We start from the raw sequence: 22,337 nt of genomic DNA, 5'->3' as shown, positions 1-22,337 counted from the left end.
GGAAGGGAGTCCAACCGTTGTTAATTGTTTTACTCAGAAAACTGAGGCATAAAGTTCAGAGGATTTCCCAGTGGGGCCAGGTCTCAGATCTAAATCTGTTGACTCCAAAGCCACTGAATATGAATTACTGATTCCTATTATGTATAATTCACTGTATGTCCACATAGTGGATTCTACATAAAAAATTTGACCACATTTTACTAATATTATAATGTACTCTAATTCACACTATATTTGCAGTGTGATCACACATTTGCTAGTGCTTTGCAGGATACACAGAAATATATAGATATTAGTGAATTCAAAATAAATAATTTCATGTGCTAAAAGAATAAATACTAGGATAAAAGTGCTATTTATCTTCTGAGGAAACCATTGGCAAATGTATGTCATGACCTTTCTATTATCATGAATGGGATTTTAAACATTAAGGGTACCAAGTACATGAGGTAGCAGGAAGTGTCTTCATTTATTTCATATGTATATGAGAGAGAAATGGAGGCGGGGGGAGAGAGAGAGAGCATCTCCACGCCTCATAGTAGTTCTTAGAAATACAGTAAAAAACAAGAGAGGCAATGCCTCAAACTCCTAAACTTTTCTCATAATGACTGAGAAAGAAGATAACCCACAAAGCAAATGAATACTACACCTGCTGTTGGGGTACAGTTTATCCTACAAGTTTGCCACTTTTGAGAATTTTTTTTGTAACAAACTATTGAACATTAGCAGAATCTAGATTATAAAAAGAATTCATTCCTTGATTGAAGAAAGAACAGCATGAAAGGCAAGTCACTTGGTAAATGAAAAGATATGGGCACATTCCTGTTTAGGAACTTTGAACTTCTCCCTTGATTTGGACCAATGGTGCTTTGATTTAAGGAGAGACTGTATAGACAGCACACTGGATGAGGTGGGCTGACCTCTGCACAGGAGAGTCCTGTCTCCCTCATCTCATCCACTGTTCCCCTCATCACTGAGGGTGCCTTCTTGGAAGGAACCTTGGCAGGAATAATGATGTCTGCTAAGACTTGTGATTTCTTCCATGATGCTCAGTTAGAGTTGGGGAAGATGGTAAGAGACTAGACATTGGAACACATACAAGAATTGAGGTGCCATGGAGAGGAAGGTACCTTCAGGCAACATTCCAGGTCACAGAGAAATTTAATGGAAAGACAATATGCCTCAGTGAGGTATGAGTTTGGACCTGAGCTGTTTTGTACAGTTTGATGTTATAAAGAAATAAAAGACTTTGGTATCAGGGTGATTCCGGCTTTAAAGAATGAGCTGGGGAGGATTTCCTCCATCTCAATGTTATGGAATAATTTCTACAGTATGGGTACCAGATCTTCTCTGTAGGACTTATAAAATTTGGCTGTGAATTCATCTGATCTGGGGCTTTTTTTTTTTTGTTAGAATATTTTTATTACTGCTTCAATCTTGCTGCTCATTATTGATCTGTTCAGGAATTCTATTTCTTCCTGACTGAGTGTCGGGACACTGTTTGTTTAGAGGAATTTATCCATTTCCTCTACATTTTCAAGTTTATGTGTGTAGAGATTTTCATATTATGTATAGATGATATTTTATATTCTATATTTCTGTGGTCTCAGTTGTAACATCTCCTTTTTAATTTCTGATTGAGCTTATTTGGGTCCTTCCTCTTCTATTCCTGGTTAAACTAGCAAGAAGTCTATCAATTTTGTTTATTGTTTCAAGAACCAACTTTTTGTTTCATTGATCGTACGCATTGCTTTCTTGTTTTCCATTTCATTTCATTCTGCTCTGGCCTTAGTTATTTCTTTTCTTCTGTTGGCTTTGGATTTGTTTTTTTCTTCCTTTTTTAATTCCTTGGGATGCATCATTAGATTGTTAATTTGTGAACTTTATGTCTTTTTGATGTAGGCATTTAAGGCTACGAATTTTCCCCTTAGGACTGCTTTTGCTGAATCCCATAGATTTTGATAGCTCATGTCCCCATTGTCATTCAGTTTGAGGAATATTTTGATTTTCATCTTAATTTCATTATTAAACCAATAATTGTTGAGCAGCAAGCTGTTTAATTTCCATGACTTAGGGTAGAATTGAGTGTTTCTCTTGGAGTTGATGTCTAGTTTTATTCCACTGTGGTCTGAGAAGATACATGTTATAATTTCTGTTTTTCTGAATTTGTTGAGACATGTTTTCTGACCTAAGATATAATCAATCTTAAAGAATGTTCTGTGTGCTGACAAGAAGAATATATATTCAGTTATTTTTGGGCAAAATGTTCTATAAATGTCTGTTAAGCCCATTTGTTCTAGAATCGCATTAAAAACCAATATCCCTTATTAATATAGATGCAAAAATCCTCAATAAAATGCTACCAAACCAAATTCAACAGCACATCAAAAAATAATCCACCATGACCAAGTGGGTTTCATCTCAGGAGTGCAAGAATGGTTCAATATGCATAAATCAATAAATCAATAAATGAAGCAAAAACAAAGGCCATATGATCATCTTAATAGATGAAGAAATAGCATTTGACAAAATTTAGCATGCTTTCATGATAAAAACCCTCAAAAAACTAAGCATAGAAGGAATATATCTCAAAATTACCAAAGCCGTACATGACACACTCACAGCCAACATCATACTGAATGGGAAAAAGTTGAAAGCGTTCCCACTAAAAACTGGAACAAGACAAGGGTGCCCACTGTGACCATTTCTATTTGACATAGTGCAGGAAGTCCTAGCCAGAGCAATCAGGCAAGAGAAAGAAATCAAGGGTATTCAAATCAGGAAAGAGGAGGTCAAACTATTGTTTTTGCTGACAATATGATCTTATATAACTAAAAAACCCCAAAGACTCCACAAAGAGACTCCTGGAATTGATAAATAAATTCATCAAACTCTCAGATTACAAAATCAACCTACACAAATCAGTAGCATTCCTTTACAGCAACAGCAGTCAAGCTGAGAGTCAAATCAAAGACTCGATAACATTCATATTAGCTATAAAGAAAAGAAAATAACTAGGAATCTACTTAACCATGGAGGTGAAAGATCTCTACAAAAAGAATCATGAAACACTGAGGAAAGAAATTTCAGATGACATGAACACATGGAAAAACATGTCATGCTCATGAATCAGTAGAATCAACATTGTTAAAATGTCCATACTACCCAAAGTGATTTACAGATGCAATGCAACCCCAATCAAAATACCAATGTTATATTTCACAGATCTAAAAGAAATAATTCTGCACTTGTGTAGAACCAGAAAAGAGCCCAAATAGCCAAAGCAATCTTAAGTGAAAAGAACAAATCTGAAGGTATCATATTACAGACTTCAAACTATACTACAAGGCAGTAGTAACCAAAATAGTATGGTATTGGCACCAAAAATAGAGACATAGACAAATGAAACAGAACAGAGATCCCAGATATAGAACCATCTACATACAGCCAATTGATCTTTGACAAAGCAGACAAAAGTATACACTGGGGAAAAGAAAGCCCTATTCAATAAATGGTGATGGGAAAATTGCATAGCCACAGCAGAAGAATGAAACAGGATCCATTATCTCTCACCACTTACCAAAATTAACTCAGGATGGATAAAAGGCTTAAATGTAAGGCATGATTTCTAAAAGAAAATGTAGAAGAAAATCTAGAAGATGATATCTTCTAGGTATCATCCTAGGCAAAGAATTTATGACCAAGACCACAGTGGTAATTATAGCAACAAAATAAATAAATAAATAAATGGGAATTGATTAAATTAGGAAGCTTCTGCACAACTAAGGAAATAATCAGCAGAGCAAATAGACAACCTATAGAATGGGAGAAAATATATGTAAGCTATAGAGGCAATAAAAGGTTAATAACCAGAATCTACAAAGAACTCAAGCAAATCAGCAAGAAAAACAAAAACAAAAACAAACAAAAAAAACCAACCCCATTAAAAAGTGGGCAAAAGACAAGCACAGAAGCTTTTCAAAAGAAGATACACAAATGCCAAATAAACATATGAGAAAATGTTCAATGTGACTAATCATCAGGGAAATGCAAATTAATACCCCAATAATAAAATTAGAATGGCTAATTTTATTATTAGAATGGTACAATGGCTTTTATTAAAAAGCCCAAAAACAATAGATGCTGATGTGGATGGAGAGAGAAAGGAGCACTTATACACTGTTGGTGTGACTGCAAATTAGTACAACCTCTATGAAAAACAGTATGAAGATTCCTCAAAGAATTGAAAGTAGACCTGCCATTTGATCCAGAAATCCCACTACTGGGTATTTTACTCAAAGGAAAAGAAGTCATTTTATCAAAAAGACATCTGCACTGAAATGTTTATTGCAGCACAATTCACAATTGCAAAGATGTGGAATCAACCCAAATGCTCATGAATTCATGAGTGTATTAGTAAAATGTGGTATGTGTATACTGTAGAATACTACTCAGCCATGAAGAAGGATGACTTCATGCTTTTTGCAATAATTTGGATAGACCTGGAGACCATTCTCCTAAGTGAAGTATCTAAAAAAATGGAAAAAAGAAACACCACATATACTTGGTATTAAATTGGAACTAACTGAAGAATACAGTGTGCACAGAGGGAAGTAAAACTCAGTTGGAATCAAGCAGGGAGGAGGATGGAGAAAGGAATGGGCAAAAACTTACCTAAGGGATACAGTGAACACTATCTGTGTGATGGGCACTTATAGCCCTGACTCAAACATTACAAAAGTGATCCATGCATGAGTAGATTAATAAAATGTGATATATGTATACCATGGAGAACTACTCAGCCCTAAAAGAAAATGGTAATCTAGCATCTTTTGTAACAACCTGGATAGAACTGGAGGCCATGCTTCTTAGTGAAGTATCACAAGAATGGAAAAACAGACATCATATATACTCAACATTAAATTGAAACTAATCAATCAACACTTACATGTACACATGGAAGTAAAATTCAAGGGAAATCAAGTAGGTGGTAGAGGGGAGGAGAGGAGGGGTAAATTCACAGCTAACTAGTACAATTCACACTAACTGACTGGACACACTTTATAACTTTGGCTCAAACTGTATAAAAGCACATTATGTAACTAAAATACGTATATCTCTGTAAAATTCTGAAATAAAAAAAAGTGATCCATGTAACCAAAAACATTTGTTCCCCCAAAATATTTTGAAATAAAAAAACAGAAATTAATAAAAGTATCTGGTCAGTTAGGAAATAAAATAGAAAATGACTTAGTTTTAGATATATCTTAGAAGTCGGGTGAGCAATTGATCTAGTTTGCCCAGGGTTCAGGAAGTTCTCTGGACTTAGAACTTTGAATGCTGAAAGTAGCAAAGTTCCAGGAAAATAAAAAAATAAAATAAAATATTAATAAAATAGTAACTGTTGTTTTAATCACATATTTTTATGTAAAATGCATTAATGACATTTTATTCAAATTATGATACTGCTATTAGCAGTGGAAGCCAGTATAATGCAATAGGGAACTCATGAACCTTTCTGTGGGGCTCTTCTGACAGCTCCACTTTGAGTAGCAGAGACTATAACACAGTCAATCTCTTAATACCCCGTGGCATTCCATGCACTAATGAAATCACCTTTGCTGTTCGTATGGAAACAGGTCACCTTTCATCTGTGAATTTATTCTGATGATTGATATGTATTTCAATCTGTCTGACATTACTAATTTGGACGTACATGGCTTTGTCCCAGAGTGCTTTGTGAGAATGGTAAAAACATTGCCAAGGGCTGATGGCACCAACAAAAGGTTAATGTGCAAAAGTAAACTTTTACTGTCTGAAGCCAGTGGGTCTTAATGAATTTAAAAAATGAGAATTCAGTGACCTAATGCCCACATGAGCCAAGTGAAGGGATTTTTTTTTTTTTTGCTTTTTGCTTTTTTTTTTTTTCATTCTACAAAGGATGCATAAACTAGACACTTTGAAACAATAAACGGTAAAACCCTGTTTCACCTTCTCATTAATTTGCATGGCTGTACTCGGTCCTTATAGTGCCAAACCATGGGATACGTTTGAATGTGAAGAGAAATGTTACCAATCACAGATATATAAAATAAAGTCAGAATGTGATTAATCCTTCTTCTTTGGCTTTCATGGCTGTTTGCATTTTAGACCTTAATGAAAGGCTATGACTTTTGGTGCAGAAAACTTCTCTCTAACTCCATTCTCCTCTCTCGCTTTTTCAGTGCTTCGGCTCCTGAAGGAGGGGGCAGATCCTCATACACTCGTGTCCTCAGGAGGGTCCTTACTCCATCTGGTAAGAACCGTGACAATCAATGCAAGCACGCGGCGACACCAGCAGAAGGAGAATAAATTATAGGCTCAAACTCAGGAATAAAATGTACATCTAGCAGATGATCAGAAAAAGGATGTGTTTCTAATTAACAGGCTCAGATAATGAGCTGAAACAATTATCAATTACTGCACTGAAGTTTGTAAATAATCTTTAATAAATAGAGTTAGAGTTTCTGCCTTAAAGGAAATACTTTTAAAAACTATTACTAATAGTATTCAACAAATAAGTAAAGTGATATTGTATCAGTAATACAGCGTGTGTGTGTGTGTGTGTGTGTGTGTGCGTGAGAGAGAGAGAGAGAGGCAGAGAAGAGTAGAAGGAGGAGGAGAAAGGGAGCGAGGGAAGGAAGGGGAACAGGGAGAGGCTGTCACTTCTTCATATATATATATATATATATATATATATATATATATATAGTATCTGACTTTTAATGAGTGCCTGCAGACCAGCAGTGGCTTTCTTGATCTTTGAAATAAAGTCAGAAAGCTATCGTCTCTTTTCCCTGGATAAACAGCTTCCTCAGTCTTCTCTCAGGGCCCATCCTTGCCTACTCTATACTTTGTTTCCCACACACAGCCAGGGCATGTCACTCCTGTATCCAAAATGCCCAACAGCTTTCCTTCTCACGTGAGCAAACTCCGAAGTCCTGCCCATGGCCACACAGGGATCTGTCTCCAAGTCCCAGCCCATAGCCATCGTGACCTCATGACCATGTCTCTGGTCCATGTCCCCTCCTGCTCTCTCTGCTCCGCCCTCACCGGCCACTTTGCTGCTCATGGTCCTGCTTCCCGATCTCTTGCTTGCTGGGTTTTCCACTTAGCGCATGCCTCCCAAATACCCCTCTGGCTCCTTTGCCCACTTGCTTTGGTCCCTGCTCAAATATCATCTAACAGAACGGCCTTCCCTCCTTGCCCTAGAGGATTTAGTAGACCACCACTAACATGACACTAACAACTCCATTTCCATCCCTTTATTTGTTTTTCTTCACCTTTTGTAGCAAGATTGCATCAAAGAGATTATAAGTTCACGTGACTATTTTCTATTTCTTAGAATGTCAGCTCTATGAGACAGGGGACTTGGCATATTTTCATAACTCATGTATCTAGAATGCCCAGGAGAGCACCTGGCACACAGTGCCTGGTGCACAGTTTGTTGAGTAGATTAGTTAATTAATACCCGACACTGTGATCGATGTTGGGGGTGAGAAGATACAAAACACATATTCTGTGCTCATATTAAGTTTGATTTTTCTGAGGGAGACAGAAAAACACGCCACTGATTACAGCAGACTACACGAAGGCTAAGTAGATGAATGACGGAAGGAAACAACGAACCTACTTGGCTGCCCTTGGGGATCAGTTCTAAAGCCTCTTCTCACCCTTCTGGCCAGGTTTAATTACTCTTTTATCCAAGGTCTCATAATATATGATCCCTGCTTCTCTGTAGATCTTGTCACAATGGATTATAATTAATGGATTAAGTGCCTTTTTCTCTCTGCTAGACCGAAATTTTGACAACTGTGACTGTGTTAGACACTTTTACAGTCTTAGCATGTGTTGCCTAATAAATACTCAACGCATAGTAAATGAATGAATGAAAGGGCTCTAAGCATACAAAGATCTCTTTGTATAATGAGAAGATGGTTATTTTAGGCCCAGGTAACAGAGTATAAAGATTCAGAAATGGTAGAGTCAGAAGGAAAAAGAAATGAGAAGATTAAAGCGATCAGGTAGATGAGAAACACTTTATTAACTCTCCATCCAAGGCAAGAATATTGCATTTTTTGTTACGCACAGGTTGTGAGACTCAGACCAAGGGGAGGCTGGATCTGGAGGAATTATAGGGAAACCTGGTGGCAGCTGAAGGAGGGAGGGCTCATTGCTGGAGTCTTCTTTCCCTAAGGTTACCAAGTAAATAAAACCAAATAAAAAATTGCAGGTTGCCAGAGAGACAAAATTACAGGTTTCTGAATGCCTTAGGTACTGAGAAAGGCAATTTAGCTGTCTAAAATGTCAAGGGTGAGAAGCTTTGCTGTGCACCCACCTTTTGGGCACCCCACATTGTGAAGCCCGATGCCTCATCAGCACTGAAGCCCTAATTATGCAGGATCAGTGACTTTGAGGGAAGGCAGCACATGTTTGCATGGGCGTCGAGCATAAGCTGCGGGAATTGTTGAAACTTCCCAGAGTTGTGCTTGTTTAACTGAATTATTATTCATTGGGTACTCTAAGTATGTTTTTCTGTAAGGCATTTCTCTGAGAAGAGTCATAAAACCTTTTAGGTTGAGGATTTAAATTCCCACAGGATTAAAGGCAGATATTTGAGAAACGTGTTTTACTCTTTTTGGTCATATAACCACTTTCATTTTCTATTCTTTTGAATACATTTTCAACCAAAACACCTGAATTAATGTGTTTACCCACCATTCATTAAATAATGCATGCAGTAAACATATGGCAGGTCTCAGGTACTCTGATAGACACAGAGGAATAATGGCCAAGAGTAACAATATACACACCCCAGGAATTTCGTCTCATGAGGACAATACAGAAGAAATTTCAGATTTAATTCTTTGTGAGAAATTATGTTTGTGGAGTGGAAAACAGAATTACTTAGGCTTTGCTAAAATGCTGTGCAGGGTTTTATGTTATTACCTTTAATCAATGAGAAATTGAGAAGGAGCTCCCAATGGTAGTGGCATCCCCTTGAATGGAATATGACAGCAATCTCTTTTAATTCTGTTCTGTGACAGTCCCAGACCAGAACCAAGCGGAAGAGAAATACACTAGAAATAGAAAATACACATTCTTTTACCAAGTGAATTCTACTTTCAACACAAAGATAGGCCCTGAAGCAGTGGAATTCGGGTGGTTATTAAAAATATTGAGCTATAACGTATATGAAAATATGTCCAAGACATATTGTTAATGCCAAAAGCAGCTAAGAGAATAGTGCACATAGTACAGTCAGATAGACGATAGAGATATAGATAGATAGAGACAGACAGACAGAGTCCTTTTCAATAGCCAACAAAATATCTTGAAGTCTAGACAAAAGAAATTTCTAACAGTGACTCAATTTGGGGGATGAGGACAAGGTGTTTTAGTATTTTCTGTTTCCTTTTCATATTGCTTGACCATTTTAAATAAGAAGCATGTGTGTTTTATAGAATAAAAACACTAATAAAAATATGTAACTTTGCTCCTCCTGGTGCTCTAAATTGAGCTGCTTTTTGTGCTTCACTGTAAGTTTCTCTGAAGTCTCAGATGCTATAAGAAGCAGAGAGAATTAGTACCTTAAACCAGAAGAGGCAGTTCAACAGCTTCATATCTTCAAAATCAAGCAGAATATATTTTAATTTGAAAAGAGGCAGACTATCAAAACTCTAGAGAAAATATCTAAAGAAATGCCTTATTTTTCAAAATGTCTAGGTGTTAAATAACAAAAATAGCTGGTAGTGGAAGCTGCCCACAAATTCCCCTGCCCATCCACACCACAGCGTCTGGGTATTGACCACTTAACTCCAACCCCCTTTTTAGCTTTTCCAGAAGAAAAAGGGCAAAAGCTACAAAGATAAATTCTAGCAAAAGTAGTCAATCATAGCAGAAAATGATATACCCTCTGCAGGGGCTGTTCCTGGAGTTTCTTGGGGGAGGTAGGGGATAGCCATGCAGGATGGTGCAGCAGGAAGCACAGGGGGAAATGAAGGGGCCAGAGGGAAGGGAATGGATGTTCTTGTAGAACTGTGCCTTCCTCCAAGAAAACTTGCTATCATCCAGCTTCAAAACCACTGGAGAAAAGTCTTTTCTAGGAGAAACAGGAGTGTCATGCCAAGAAAGGGTTTCCTTTAGGTGTCAGCCTAAAACCCACCCACTCAGAATGGCCTTCTTTAAACAGCTCCAATAATCTATACCATTCTAGACATGCCAAGATGCTGACAATTCCACAAATGGCTGTTTTCATTCCTCCTCCATATTCTTCATGTTGGTTCCTACTTTGGGTGCTCTGCCAAGATGGTCCAGTAGCTCACTGGACCTCCCCATCTTGGCTCTTTGACTGAACTGCCCCCTTGAGCATCAGCTGTTGCTGTGGGATGACAGCTGTTCATCACACCCACCCCCTGGCTCAGCACAGAGCGGGCACATGGTAGGTCCTCAGTGCAGGCAAGTATTTAATTAGTGGATATATGAATGTCCCAACCCCAGTCCCCACCCACTTTTTGTTAGGTGCTTCCTGATTGTTCAAGACGAGCTCCTGTGTTCCCACACTGGATTGTCCATTTAATTCTTATCAGGCTGTTAGGCACCCTCTGCTGTGTGAATCCACAGAATGCTATGCACACCCTCAATTACAGAACTCACAGCAGTGAACCGTACTTCAATTTTACATATACAGTTCCAAGCACAGTACCTGGAATATAGTGTTGCCTAATAAAATCTTAGTCATTCAAAATAAAGTAAACCGGTGCTGCAGCTGAAGGAGGAATGTTTATATTCACTTAAAAAATAACTGTTTAATTAAGATTTTAAAATTTCTGAATGTGCATCATTGCTTTATCTGAATCTTTATAGTAATGACCTGTTTCATAATTAGAGTTTAGTTAGTTCTATTGGCTGGAAGCTATGGCTATTTGGAGTGAAAGTGGGAATAATAAATATAATTTAACTCAGAGTATTCGGGATAGCTTATCTATGGCAAGGTGAAATGATAAGAAGTGCGTACCAGACGACCCTACAATGAATGCGATTCTGCAATGTGATATAGTGGCAGAGAAGTGGGTGTGACTCGGTACCCCATTTCTATGCACAGACCGAAAAGGATGGCCCACAGTATTGATGATAAATATTAATACAAAGGATCTTATGGAAGTTCCAGAATGATGTCAAAAATTTGGAGAAATTTCAACAAAGTCAAATTAATTTCACTAATGATATAAATCAATTTCTCCCTCTCTCTTTCTCTCTCTCTCGTTATAGAAATTTTTTACCTACTTAAAATCCATAAACATAGGACAAGAAAATGGACTGCAGCTAATTCAAGTTGATTGTGTAAATTGCTTCACTTAACTCTCCCTCCATAGCTGCCAAAAAGTTCATATATATATTTTATGTATATGTGTGTGTGTGTGTATATGTGTGTAGTAGAATTATGATTGGCACGTGATATTCATTCAGTAAACAACCTTGGATCAAACCAGATGTTGACCCCAGAACTATTTCTAGTCTCCTCTGTCATGATGGGTCTGTAACCAATACAGGGAAGTGAAGGGAAGCATTTGTAAATTATGTAGTTGTTGAGATAATTAATGTTTCAGATAATTAATGTTACAGTGGATCCAGCTCTCATTTTTTTTAAAAAATGGCAAAGGTAACTTTCATATATGAACCATGGTATTTGATGTGTGAACTCTATTTGTATTGATTGTTTTATTTTTCTGAGTGATAGACTTCAGGGTTTGTCGTGACCCACTTGTTAGCCAACCCAGAGAACTATAATGTAGTAAATATCCTTTATGGCAAGACAGAGGGAAAAGACAACACATTTTAAATTGAAAGTTGCCTTTGTTTGTCATTTTGTTTCTATAATTTTCAGTCTTTCCAGATGAATCATTAATGCACATTTTACTGAGTTTGAGCATTGAGAAATATTACCTTTGTTTACAAACAATTAAAATGAGTGAAGGAGTGCATTACCGGAGAAGCTGTGAACTGCTGATCCAGTGTTGAAAGTATCAGTTGTCACTTCCCAGGCATGTAGTCAAATCCATGAACAGCCTCATAAGCAAAAGCTATTTCATCACATTGGTCTCTCAGTCTATTTTAGGAGGCAGAATGGGTTATTTTAGTCACAGATTTGGATATTAGAATTCCATGTTTCAGAGTGGAGCCAATCCAGCTGCTGGAGAGCCAGAGGGGTGGGTGAGGATTAGTGGAGTGCAGCAGGGGAGGTGTCTAGGGGGCTTGCATAGGGTGGGCAACCCCGTGTTGTTAATGAGTCCTCTGTTCAGGGTGCTCAGAGGGAAAGAAGACTGTTGTCCTGGTTTCCAAGTCTCCCGTGAAAGAGGGGAGAGACCAGGCTGGGAGAAATAAGTAAGTGTATATGGATGGGGTGAATTTTAGAAGGAAGCACATTAAAGTGAATGTGTAATGATTCTGGAAGTGTCAACAATAAGCTCAGAAATTGTGCAAGTTTTTCAGGGCCCTGTGGAAGGGTAAATTTACCTATGCTGGGAAAGGCTGCAGGAAAGATGGTGTTTTCAGGGAGACTGATTTCCATTTAGGTTCTCTGGGCATTGCCAGATGAGGAGAGTTTTGGAAAGAAGAGTAGAGTGCGAGCATGCAGGAACCTGGGTGGTTAGCTGGTTAAAGGGCTCGGCCACTCAGGGCCAGCGTCGTGGACATGTGATCCACGCAGTCACACAGGGCTTTGTGTTTCACACTCTGTGGTCACCATCTTGAAATTCTTAATAATTTTTAAATAAGAGGACCCACATTTTCATTTTACACTGGGTCTCACAAATTATGTAATTAGTTCTTCTTGGCATTTTGAAAGGTAGACAATGGTGACAGGAAGAGCTTGGGGACCTGGCTCCAGGCTGCAGGTAGAGACACCTACTGGTGTCAGAGTTGGGCTCAGCCAGCTGATGTGGGCTCAGTCACGTTCTTGGTGCTATAAAGCATCACCAGAAATTGGTTGAAGTGATGAAGAACAACCTGAATCGAGAGGAAGGTTTCCTGGCTTGAAGAAAATCCTTTGCAGAGAGTAACAGATTTACTATCTGACAATAATATTGTAAGAACATTGTAACCGGAATGTTCACCCATTGTAATCTTTTCAGGCAAGTGTGACTAGAAGGCATTTATTGCTGTCAAATTATTATTCATAGTCCTCTGAAATATGATTCTAAAAATTATATCACTTTCAACATTGTATCTAATTAACTCTTTTTGGTGAAAGACACTGAAAATGCAAACCTCAGGTGTCTTTGAATACAAATGTGGATTCCTGAGGTGCAGGTTGAGGATATCTTGACAGGCACAGAAGGAGGAGGTCACATCTTTGTTGATTATGCAGGGAGCCATCAAAAAGATAAAGAGAATAGAAAAGAAATTCAAATTCCTTTCATATTAATTTCCTAACTTAAATCGGATCCAGGCCCCAGATCCTGAAACCAATTTATTGAACATTCATACTCTGGTCCTCACCTTCTCTGTCACTGTAGCCAAACCTGAACCTACTCTGGATGGGGTCACAGTTCGTTACTGTCAAGACCCTGACTCTAGTGACTGTTTTGTTGTTGCTACACGTGACTTGGGACATCAGCTACACAAAGACCTTAGTTCAAAACCAAAACTATTTCATCAAAATACATATGCTTGCCATTGCCCCAACTGCTTACTTACATCCTAATGACAGTGTCTGCTAATATCTTCCTCCACATGGACCTTTGCATTTTGCATTGTAGTAATTGCACACTTGAGATGATCAGGTGGTGGGGGCGATAGGAAGACTCAGTTCACATATCATGACTGTGAACCATAATTTGGACATCCATTTTTTTGTTGATGTGGCAGACTAAATCTTATGCTTGATTTTCAAAATTCAGTTGTTTTCTCAAAATACTGAAGTTTGAGAATTATTTGTATATTCTTGATAACTGTATTTTATCAGATATATATATATTTATTTCAGCTTATTATATGTTTTAAAAATATTTTCTCCGAGGTTGTTACTTGTCTTTTTATTCCCTAAGTAGTGTCTTTTGAAGAGCAGATGATTTTTATTTTGATATAATCCAACTTACTAATATTCCCCTTTATGGATTGGGCTTGTAGTGTCATCACAAAAATTTTCTCTTATATTCTTTATAGAACATTTTTAATTTTTGATTTTACATTTTTCAATATTTTACATTTTGAACAAATTTTGCATATTGTTCAAGGTGTGGATAAAAGTGATTTTTTATATATGCATACCCAATTGTTTAAGTGTAGTTTGTTGAATGAACATCCTTTCTTCACCGAATTGCCTTTGCAACTTTCTCAAAAATTGATTGTCGGGCCGGGCGCGGTGGCTCACGCCTGTAATCCTAGCACTCTGGGAGGCCGAGGCGGGTGGATTGCTCAAGGTCAGGAGTTCGAGACCAGTCTGAGCGAGACCCCGTCTCTACTAAAAATAGAAAGACATTATATGGACACCTAAAAATCTATATATAGAAAAAATTAGCCGGGCATAGTGGCGCATGCCTGTAGTCCCAGCTACTCGGGAGGCTGAGGCAGTAGGATCGCTTAAGCCCAGGAGTTTGAGGTTGCTGTGAGCTAAGCTGACGCCACGGCACTCACTCTAGCCTGGGCAACAAAGTGAGACTCTGTCTCAACAAAAAAAAAAAAAAAAAAAAAAAAAAAAAAATTGATTGTCCATACATGGGTTGCTGTATTTCTAAACTCTCTATTCTATTGCATTGATTCATTTGACTTCATGCCAACACCACACTGCCTTGATTATTATAACTTTATATAATAAGTCTTGAAATTAGGTGGCTTTAGTCCATGAACTTTGTTCCCCCGCTCTTTGGGCAATTCTAGATCTTATGCATTAACTTAAGAAATTTAGATTGAGCTTTTCAATTTCTACAAGAACACCTGCTGGAATTTTGATTACATTTGAACTGAATCTACAGAACAATTTGGAAAGGATTATTTCTGTAATAACATCGTATCTTCTGACTCAAGTATACAGTATATATTTCCATTTATTTAGGTATTTTAAAATTTATTTCACCAATGTTTATTGGTTTTAGCATACTGGTGTTATACATCTTTTGTCAGATTCATCCCTAAGTTTTTCAATATATTTGATGCTATTTTAATTTAAATATTAATTTCCAAAGGGCTGTTGCTAGCATATAGAAATACTTTTGACTATTGTATATTGATCTTGTATCCTACAACATTGCTACCTTTAATTATTGGTTCTAATCACTGTTTGTATATTCCATTATATTTTCTACATAGATCTCATGTGTGTGAATAAAGACAGTTTTATGCTCGCTTTCCAATATAGATGACTTTTGTTGCTTTTTCATTCCCAATTGCAGTGGCTGGAATCTCCAGGGGAATATTGAGAGGAAGTGGTGAAAGTAAACATTCTTGCCTTCTTCTTAATTTTAGGGGAAAGTATTCAGGGTTTCTTATAGACAATTATTAGGTATTGCTTTTTTAAAATAAAATATGATAATCCCTGCCTTATCATTATGGAATTTAGAATATTTACATTTATTTATATTATTACTTATTACTTATATGTTTAGGCTGGCTGAAATCTACCATCTTGCTTTTTTTTTTTTCCCCCCACTACTTGTCTCCCATATTTCCCTTTCCTCTCTTACTGCCTTCTCTGGGATTCAGTATTTCTTATGATTCAAATTTATCTCTTTTGCGGTATTATGTGTTGTACTTATTCTTTTGGTGTCTGTTTTAGTACTTTTAGGATATATCTTTGACTTATTCTACTCTAGTTTCAAATGATATTCTACCCCTTCACATGTAGGATAAAAACATTACTTATTACATTTTCATTTCTCCCCTCCCAGCTTTTATGTTATTGCTGCCATACACTTCAAATCTACATGTATTATAAACTCCATACTTTGTTATTATTTTTAAACAATTATATTTTAAATATATTTAAATAAGAAGAAAATCTGTATTATTCATATGGTCACAATTTTCAGTGCTTTTCATTCTGATATCATCCTTTTTAAAAGTATCCCACGGCTCATTGATGTTCTGTCATTTTTTTTTAAATTACTTCTCCCTCTTTGTTATATTTTGTACAATTATATTACTGTCTTCAAGTTTGCTAATCTTTTCTCCTGCAATATCTAGTCTGCTGTTAATTCCATTTGATAGTATGTTTTTTCATCTTAGCCATTGTAGTTCTCATCTAAAGACATTAAATTTGAGGATTTTAACATCTTTCATGTATCTACTTAACATGTTCAGTAGTTCCTCTGAGTTTTTGAATATATGGAATATAGTTATCATAATGATGTTCATATCCTGATTTGCTAATTCTCACAGATGCATCACTTATGGGTCGGTTTACATGGATCAATTTTTCTCTTCATTGTGGTTTCTAATATTTTCCTACTTTTTTTATACCTGGTAAATTTTTTTATTGGATTCTAGGCACAGTAAATTTTACCTTATTACATACTGAATATTTCTGTATTTCTGTAAATAATCTTGAGCTCTTTGGATGGGGTGCTATTAATAAATTATTTGGAAATAATTCAATACTTTTGGAGTTGAATTAAAGATTTTTTTTTTTTTTTTTTTTTTTTGAGACAGAGTCTCACTCTGTTGCCCAGGCTAGAGTGAGTGCCGTGGCGTCAGCCTAGCTCACAGCAACCTCAAACTCCTGGGCTCAAGCGATCCTCCTGTCTCAGCCTCCCGAGTAGCTGGGACTACAGGCATGCACCACTATGCCCGGCTAATTTTTTCTATATATATTTTTAACTGTCCATATAATTTCTTTCTATTTTTAGTAGAGATGGGGTCTCGCTCTTGCTCAGGCTGGTCTCGAACTCCTGAGCTCAAACGATCCGCCCACCTCGGCCTCCCAGAGTGCTAGGATTACAGGCGTGAGCCACCGCGCCCGGCCGAATTAAAGATTTTTAAATTGGGAATAGAGCAGTATTTAAATTAGAACTAATATTCCCCCTCCACTGAGGCAAGACACATCTGTTACTCTACCCAGTGCCCTGTCAATTATGAGGTTTCCACTCTGGCCAGTAGGAACAAGCACTGTTCCCTGTGATTTATGAGCTCGGAGACCTCTTTCTTTTCAGGTGGTTCTCTCCTTGACCTTGGGTAGTTTCCTAGAATGCATGTGCTGATCATTATTCAGCTGAGTACTTGAAGGGGGCTGGGAGCTTCTTTAGAGCTTTAAAGTTCTTTGTCTATGCAGCTTTGTCCTCTCTGCTACTCTGCTCTGTGAAATTTAGCCAACTTGGTCTTCCAAGATGTCTCATGAGCCTGGTCAAACTGGGTTCTTCCTCCCGAGCTGCAGGTTGGGAACTCTTTCAAGGTAGCAGGCGGGAAGAGTAGTAGGGCTCATCTTGTTTGCTTCCCATCTTTCAGAGATCATATATGTATTTTTTTACTGATTCAAGCAGGTAGATAAATCTAGTCCTTGTTACTCTGAAGAGGAAGTCCTACAATGATTTGTTTTTAATTATAATATCCAGTGAATAGGTGAATAAATTTGTATGATGATACTTCTGGTAGGAATATTGATTGGTACCCTTTGAGGGAGGGAAATCTGTTCTATGCATCCAAATCCTATAAAAAGCTTATATCTTACAACCCCAAAATGATATATATTAATAGGTTTTTGTATTTTACTAATTTTACCAGTGTGCATTGGCCATTATTGTATCATATAAATATGAAAAGGACATAAAAGAACCAGGTGATTTGCACAGCACAGTGCAAAATGAATACATGGGACTTTTCAAAAATTATTAAGAATTTCAGGCCAGGCATGGTGGCTCACTCCTGTAATCCTAGCACTCTGGGAGGCCGAGGTGAGAGGAACGCTCAAGGTCAGGAGTTCGAGACCAGCCTGAGCAAGAGTGAGACCCCGTCTCTACTAAAAATAGAAAGAAATTATATGCACAACTAAAAATATATATAGAAAAAATTAGCCGGGCATGGTGGCATATGCCTGTAATCCCAGCTTCTCAGGAGGCTGAGGCAGAAGGATTGCTTGAGCACAGGAGTTTGCAGTTGCTGTGAGCTAGGCTGCTGCCATGGCACTCTAGCCTGGGCAACAGACTGAGACTCTGTCTCACAAAAAAATAATTAAAAAATAAATAAAGAAAGAAAGAATTTCAGATGGTAATAGAATATCAAACAAAATACAGGGACCATTTAAGTACAATTGCATAGATTATATACCCGTAATGCAAGCCCTTATACATAAAATATTTCCCTGAATTTTTAATTATAAATAGTAAATAAAAATAAGAACAAATAAGTTCCTGGATAGTTTGATTTAGTAGATTATGGAATATATTATATATAAAATGCAATATTATGAAATCATTAAAATTTATGTTAGAAGACTCCTTAATTTCAGCTGGTAACTTTTATAACATGGCATGCTGTGGAATGCCAAGTAGTCTTAGGCAACTGGTGTGAAGGCGATATATGAAAATGATGAGAGATGATGTTAGAAAGATTTTAAAGGGTCTTGTCTATGTTGGATGCAATAAAATAGTTAAACCTTATTCTTTGGGCAGTGACAAACTATGAATTTTTAAAACAGAAGTATAATATGATCAAATCTGTGTTTTAGAAAGATAATTATAGTAACGGATCCAGGATCTTCTAATAATCCTACCTACAAATAAAAAGGGTCTAATAAGTGTAGTATTTTTTTTTTAGCTTTCTTAATATCTGTCCCTATTTTTTTCCTTCCCTACTCCCCTGTCCATTGGCCCAATTCCCCATAAGTCTTATGTATGCTCCATCCCTTGTAGGTTACTTGGGGAATGTGAATACATCCCTTCCAAGCTCAGCTTCACCACTCAACTTCCAAAATTGGCACTGAAATGTTTTATCCATAGACATTTAGAATAAACCATATCATAGTTTGTTATAATTTTTTATTTCCTTTTTTTTTTTCTTTCAGTGTGCTCGGTATGACAATGCCTTCATTGCAGAGATCCTGATTGACAGAGGAGTCAATGTCAACCACCAGGATGAAGACTTTTGGACACCAATGCACATTGCCTGTGCATGTGATAACCCTGATATTGTCCTGCTTCTTGTTTTAGTAAGTACTTCAGTTCCATTTATCTACCTCTTGAAGAGTTGGTGGTGTGCAAAAGGCTATAGACTTAATATATTTTACAATAAATAACAATTTGTTGAGAAAAAATGTGCATAAATCATCATTTACTTACCTAGACCACAAGATAATAAGAGACTAAGAGTGTGGGTCACATAGTTCATAAAACAAATTGTTCAGATATTGTGCTAATCTGTACTTCTCTTGCCTTTCCTTGGAACTTTATATGCCTTGAAACAAGTCAGTCATGACTAAAATGGTTCGTTAATTTTATTTTTCAGTTCTTTCTCATTTCTAAATTTTTAGCCAAACAGGCATAAAGCTATAAGGAGATATGGCTTATATTGAATGTTCTTTTCTTGGTTACATCTAGTAAAGAAGTGTCTCCAACATTTGCTTACACACAAATGAAAACTTTAAATATAAAAAGCCTTGGAGTTTATTGTTGTTGTTTTCAGTTACATCTTAAACACTGACATGTATTCCCACATAAGCTTTATTTTGAAAGTGAGATTTTTTTCCTAATTTTTTTATCTCTAAATTTTTAGAAAACTTACTGGAATATAAGAGTAAGAATGATTTAATTTTTTCCTCTTTATTTTTAAAAAATCATCTAATTCCTTAATGGGTCACTATTATGTGCCTGCATTTTCACATGCATTATTTCATTCATGTTTTCAAGATTTTACGCACAAGCCACGTGGTGTTCAAATATATTAAGTAACTTGCCATAGTCCAAAACACAAACTATAGATTTGAACTCAAATTCATTTTCCAAAGTCCATCCTTTTTTCACAGACCCATTTTACCTATACTAGCTTCCTATGCCTGCCATAACAAGTTACCATGTACATGGTGGCTGATGAGAAGTTTATTTTCACAGTTCTGGAGGTTAGAGTCTGAAATCAAGGTGTCTTCAAGGCCATTCTCCCCCTGTAGGCTCTGGAGATGAATTCTTCCTTGCTCTCCAGAGTTATGGTAGCCCATGCCATCTTTGGTGTTCCTTGGCTCATAGAGGCATCACCCTAATTTCTGCCTCCATCATCACCTGACTTTCTTCTGTGTCTCTGTCCAAATGTCCCCTCCTCTCTTTTATTGACACCAGTCATTGGATTTAGGGCCCACCCTAATGTAGTATGACCTCTTCTTAGCTTGATTACATCTTCAAAGATGTTACTTCCAAACAAGGTCACATTCACAGTTATTAGGAAGCATGTCTTTTTCGTTGGAAACAATTAAATCCACTACCCTGTGCCTCTTGTTTCTTTTTTTGAAATCATGAGCAGAAGTATTTTAGGATTAAAGACTGTGAGTTGAGACGTTCTTAATTTTATATGATTTAATTTTGTTTCGTTTTCTCTGATTTGTCCTTTAAGACTATGTATTATATATATGTTTTTTTTTTTTTTACAGTATAAATATATGTCACTGAAAATGTGTTTCTTTCAAATCCTGGAAAATGGAGGGTAGATTTAATTAATAAGAAAATAACAACGAAAATAAAGATTACTTAGCTCGAAATAGAAACTTTGGGAGGGCTACTTTACATGAGAAGACACAAAAAGCAACTTAACTCGTTTATAAGAACAAAATCTTGATTTTGTAGAAATAGAGCCTAAGAGGTACTAAATTGACAAGTCAGTACAAAAGCTATGGGATTTCCTCAGTATTGAAGGAAAATATAAAACATATTAAGGAATTGAACTGAATCACCTTTTGAGCGAGGCTGTTAAATGATCGGCTTTGGAACTCTCTAGAATGCTTAGTTCTTACAGAGCACTAGGCTGAGTTATTTAAGAAGGGGCTGAGTCCATGTTACTTGTTTGATACATTTTTTTTGTTTGATAGTTTGACCACTGGATGACTTCTGTGAAATACCTGCTTTGATTATATGAGAATGGAGTAGAAAAGTTTGATTCATGGCTTTTGTGGTTTTTTCTATGTTCTGATTTATTTTTTCTAAATATTGTTTGGGAAAATCAGTAACTTTTCCAAAGCTCACTCTATTTATGTTCTCTGATTAATTATTATTGGTTACATTTCCCCCTACATGCAAAATGGCCATACTTACTCTCAAGAATCAATATTCATATAGCTGTGCTTCAATTGTAAAATCCTTCTTCCACTTCCTCAAGCAAATTACTGGACAAAGACTTCACTTTTCTGAGTTCCACTGCCAGCCAGGATTCCCTTCCTCCCTTCTGAAATGCCTCAGTTTCACATTTCTGATGGAGCAGAGCGAGAGGATCTGCCTTCTTTATACAGTCTCCACTGAGCCTAAGTCTAGACTCGTGTGATACCTGCAGTTAAATATTGCAGGAGCAGCCCCGAATTGATGCACCAAATCATGACAAAAGAAAAGAAACAAAATTAAATCTCAAGAAAAACAGCATATTGATCTCAAGGTTCAGTTGCTGTAACTACACTCAAATAAATCCCCTTCAGCATATAAGAGACTTTTATCAAAAATAGCATTAAAATCAGAAATATCATTGAGGGACTAGATGTAGCAATCCAGGTAGCCTACCCTGAACACAAGAATAAGACACATTTATAACCAGAGCTAGGATTAGGGCAGGCCCCCAGGACCAGCACCTGGGGCATCAATACACAAGATATAATATAAGAATAAATTAGGTATGTGGTGGCAAGTTACTTAGGTCTCCCCTGTGACTCCTTGCATAACTGAGGAAATACACATTAGCCTTCTTCATGAGGGGCTAAACAGCATCTTCCAAAGGAAATCAATAAGCAATGGCACCAATCCTAGTCCCTAAAATAAATGTTTAGAAAAAGAATAACAATTTGAAGATGTCCCAAATTGTTGCCCTAACTAGGGACACCTCCATGTCATTGTCAGACTCAGTGGTATCTTCATGATGATGTTCTGTACTTTCATTTTACCCTTCTATTCTTTGATCCCCCTCCACCTGATTCTAAGATTATTAGCACATTATCCATGTTCCGGGATGTTCTACCTCATCATGAACAGGATATTTGTTTAAATAATGATTTATTTTTCTCTTTGTCCTTATGAGATGCTGTTTCTGTAAGTTCCATTTTTTCCCATGGCAACAACTCAGTCATATTAATAAACAGTTGCCTGTATAATAAATATCTCATCTGCCTGGAACAATTTGGTTTA

The 22,337-nt window shown here is 36.9% G+C and overlaps 1 protein-coding gene across 1 annotated transcript in view; it reads left to right on the top strand.

The window, feature by feature from the left end:
* Positions 1–22,337, top strand: part of MYO16 (myosin XVI) — a 475,062-nt gene that overhangs the window by 47,540 nt on the left and 405,185 nt on the right. Inside the window, exons 2-3 of the mRNA XM_069467032.1 lie at positions 6,225–6,295; positions 19,034–19,177. Of these exons, the coding sequence (XP_069323133.1) occupies positions 6,225–6,295; positions 19,034–19,177 (215 nt within the window). The remainder of the gene's footprint in view (positions 1–6,224; positions 6,296–19,033; positions 19,178–22,337) is intronic.

This window comes from Eulemur rufifrons, chromosome 4, assembly GCF_041146395.1.
Source record: "Eulemur rufifrons isolate Redbay chromosome 4, OSU_ERuf_1, whole genome shotgun sequence".
Taxonomy (NCBI): Eukaryota; Metazoa; Chordata; class Mammalia; order Primates; family Lemuridae; genus Eulemur; species Eulemur rufifrons.
The sequence above is the reverse complement of the archived record's forward strand: the minus strand, read 5'-3'. Positions and strand labels throughout refer to the sequence as shown.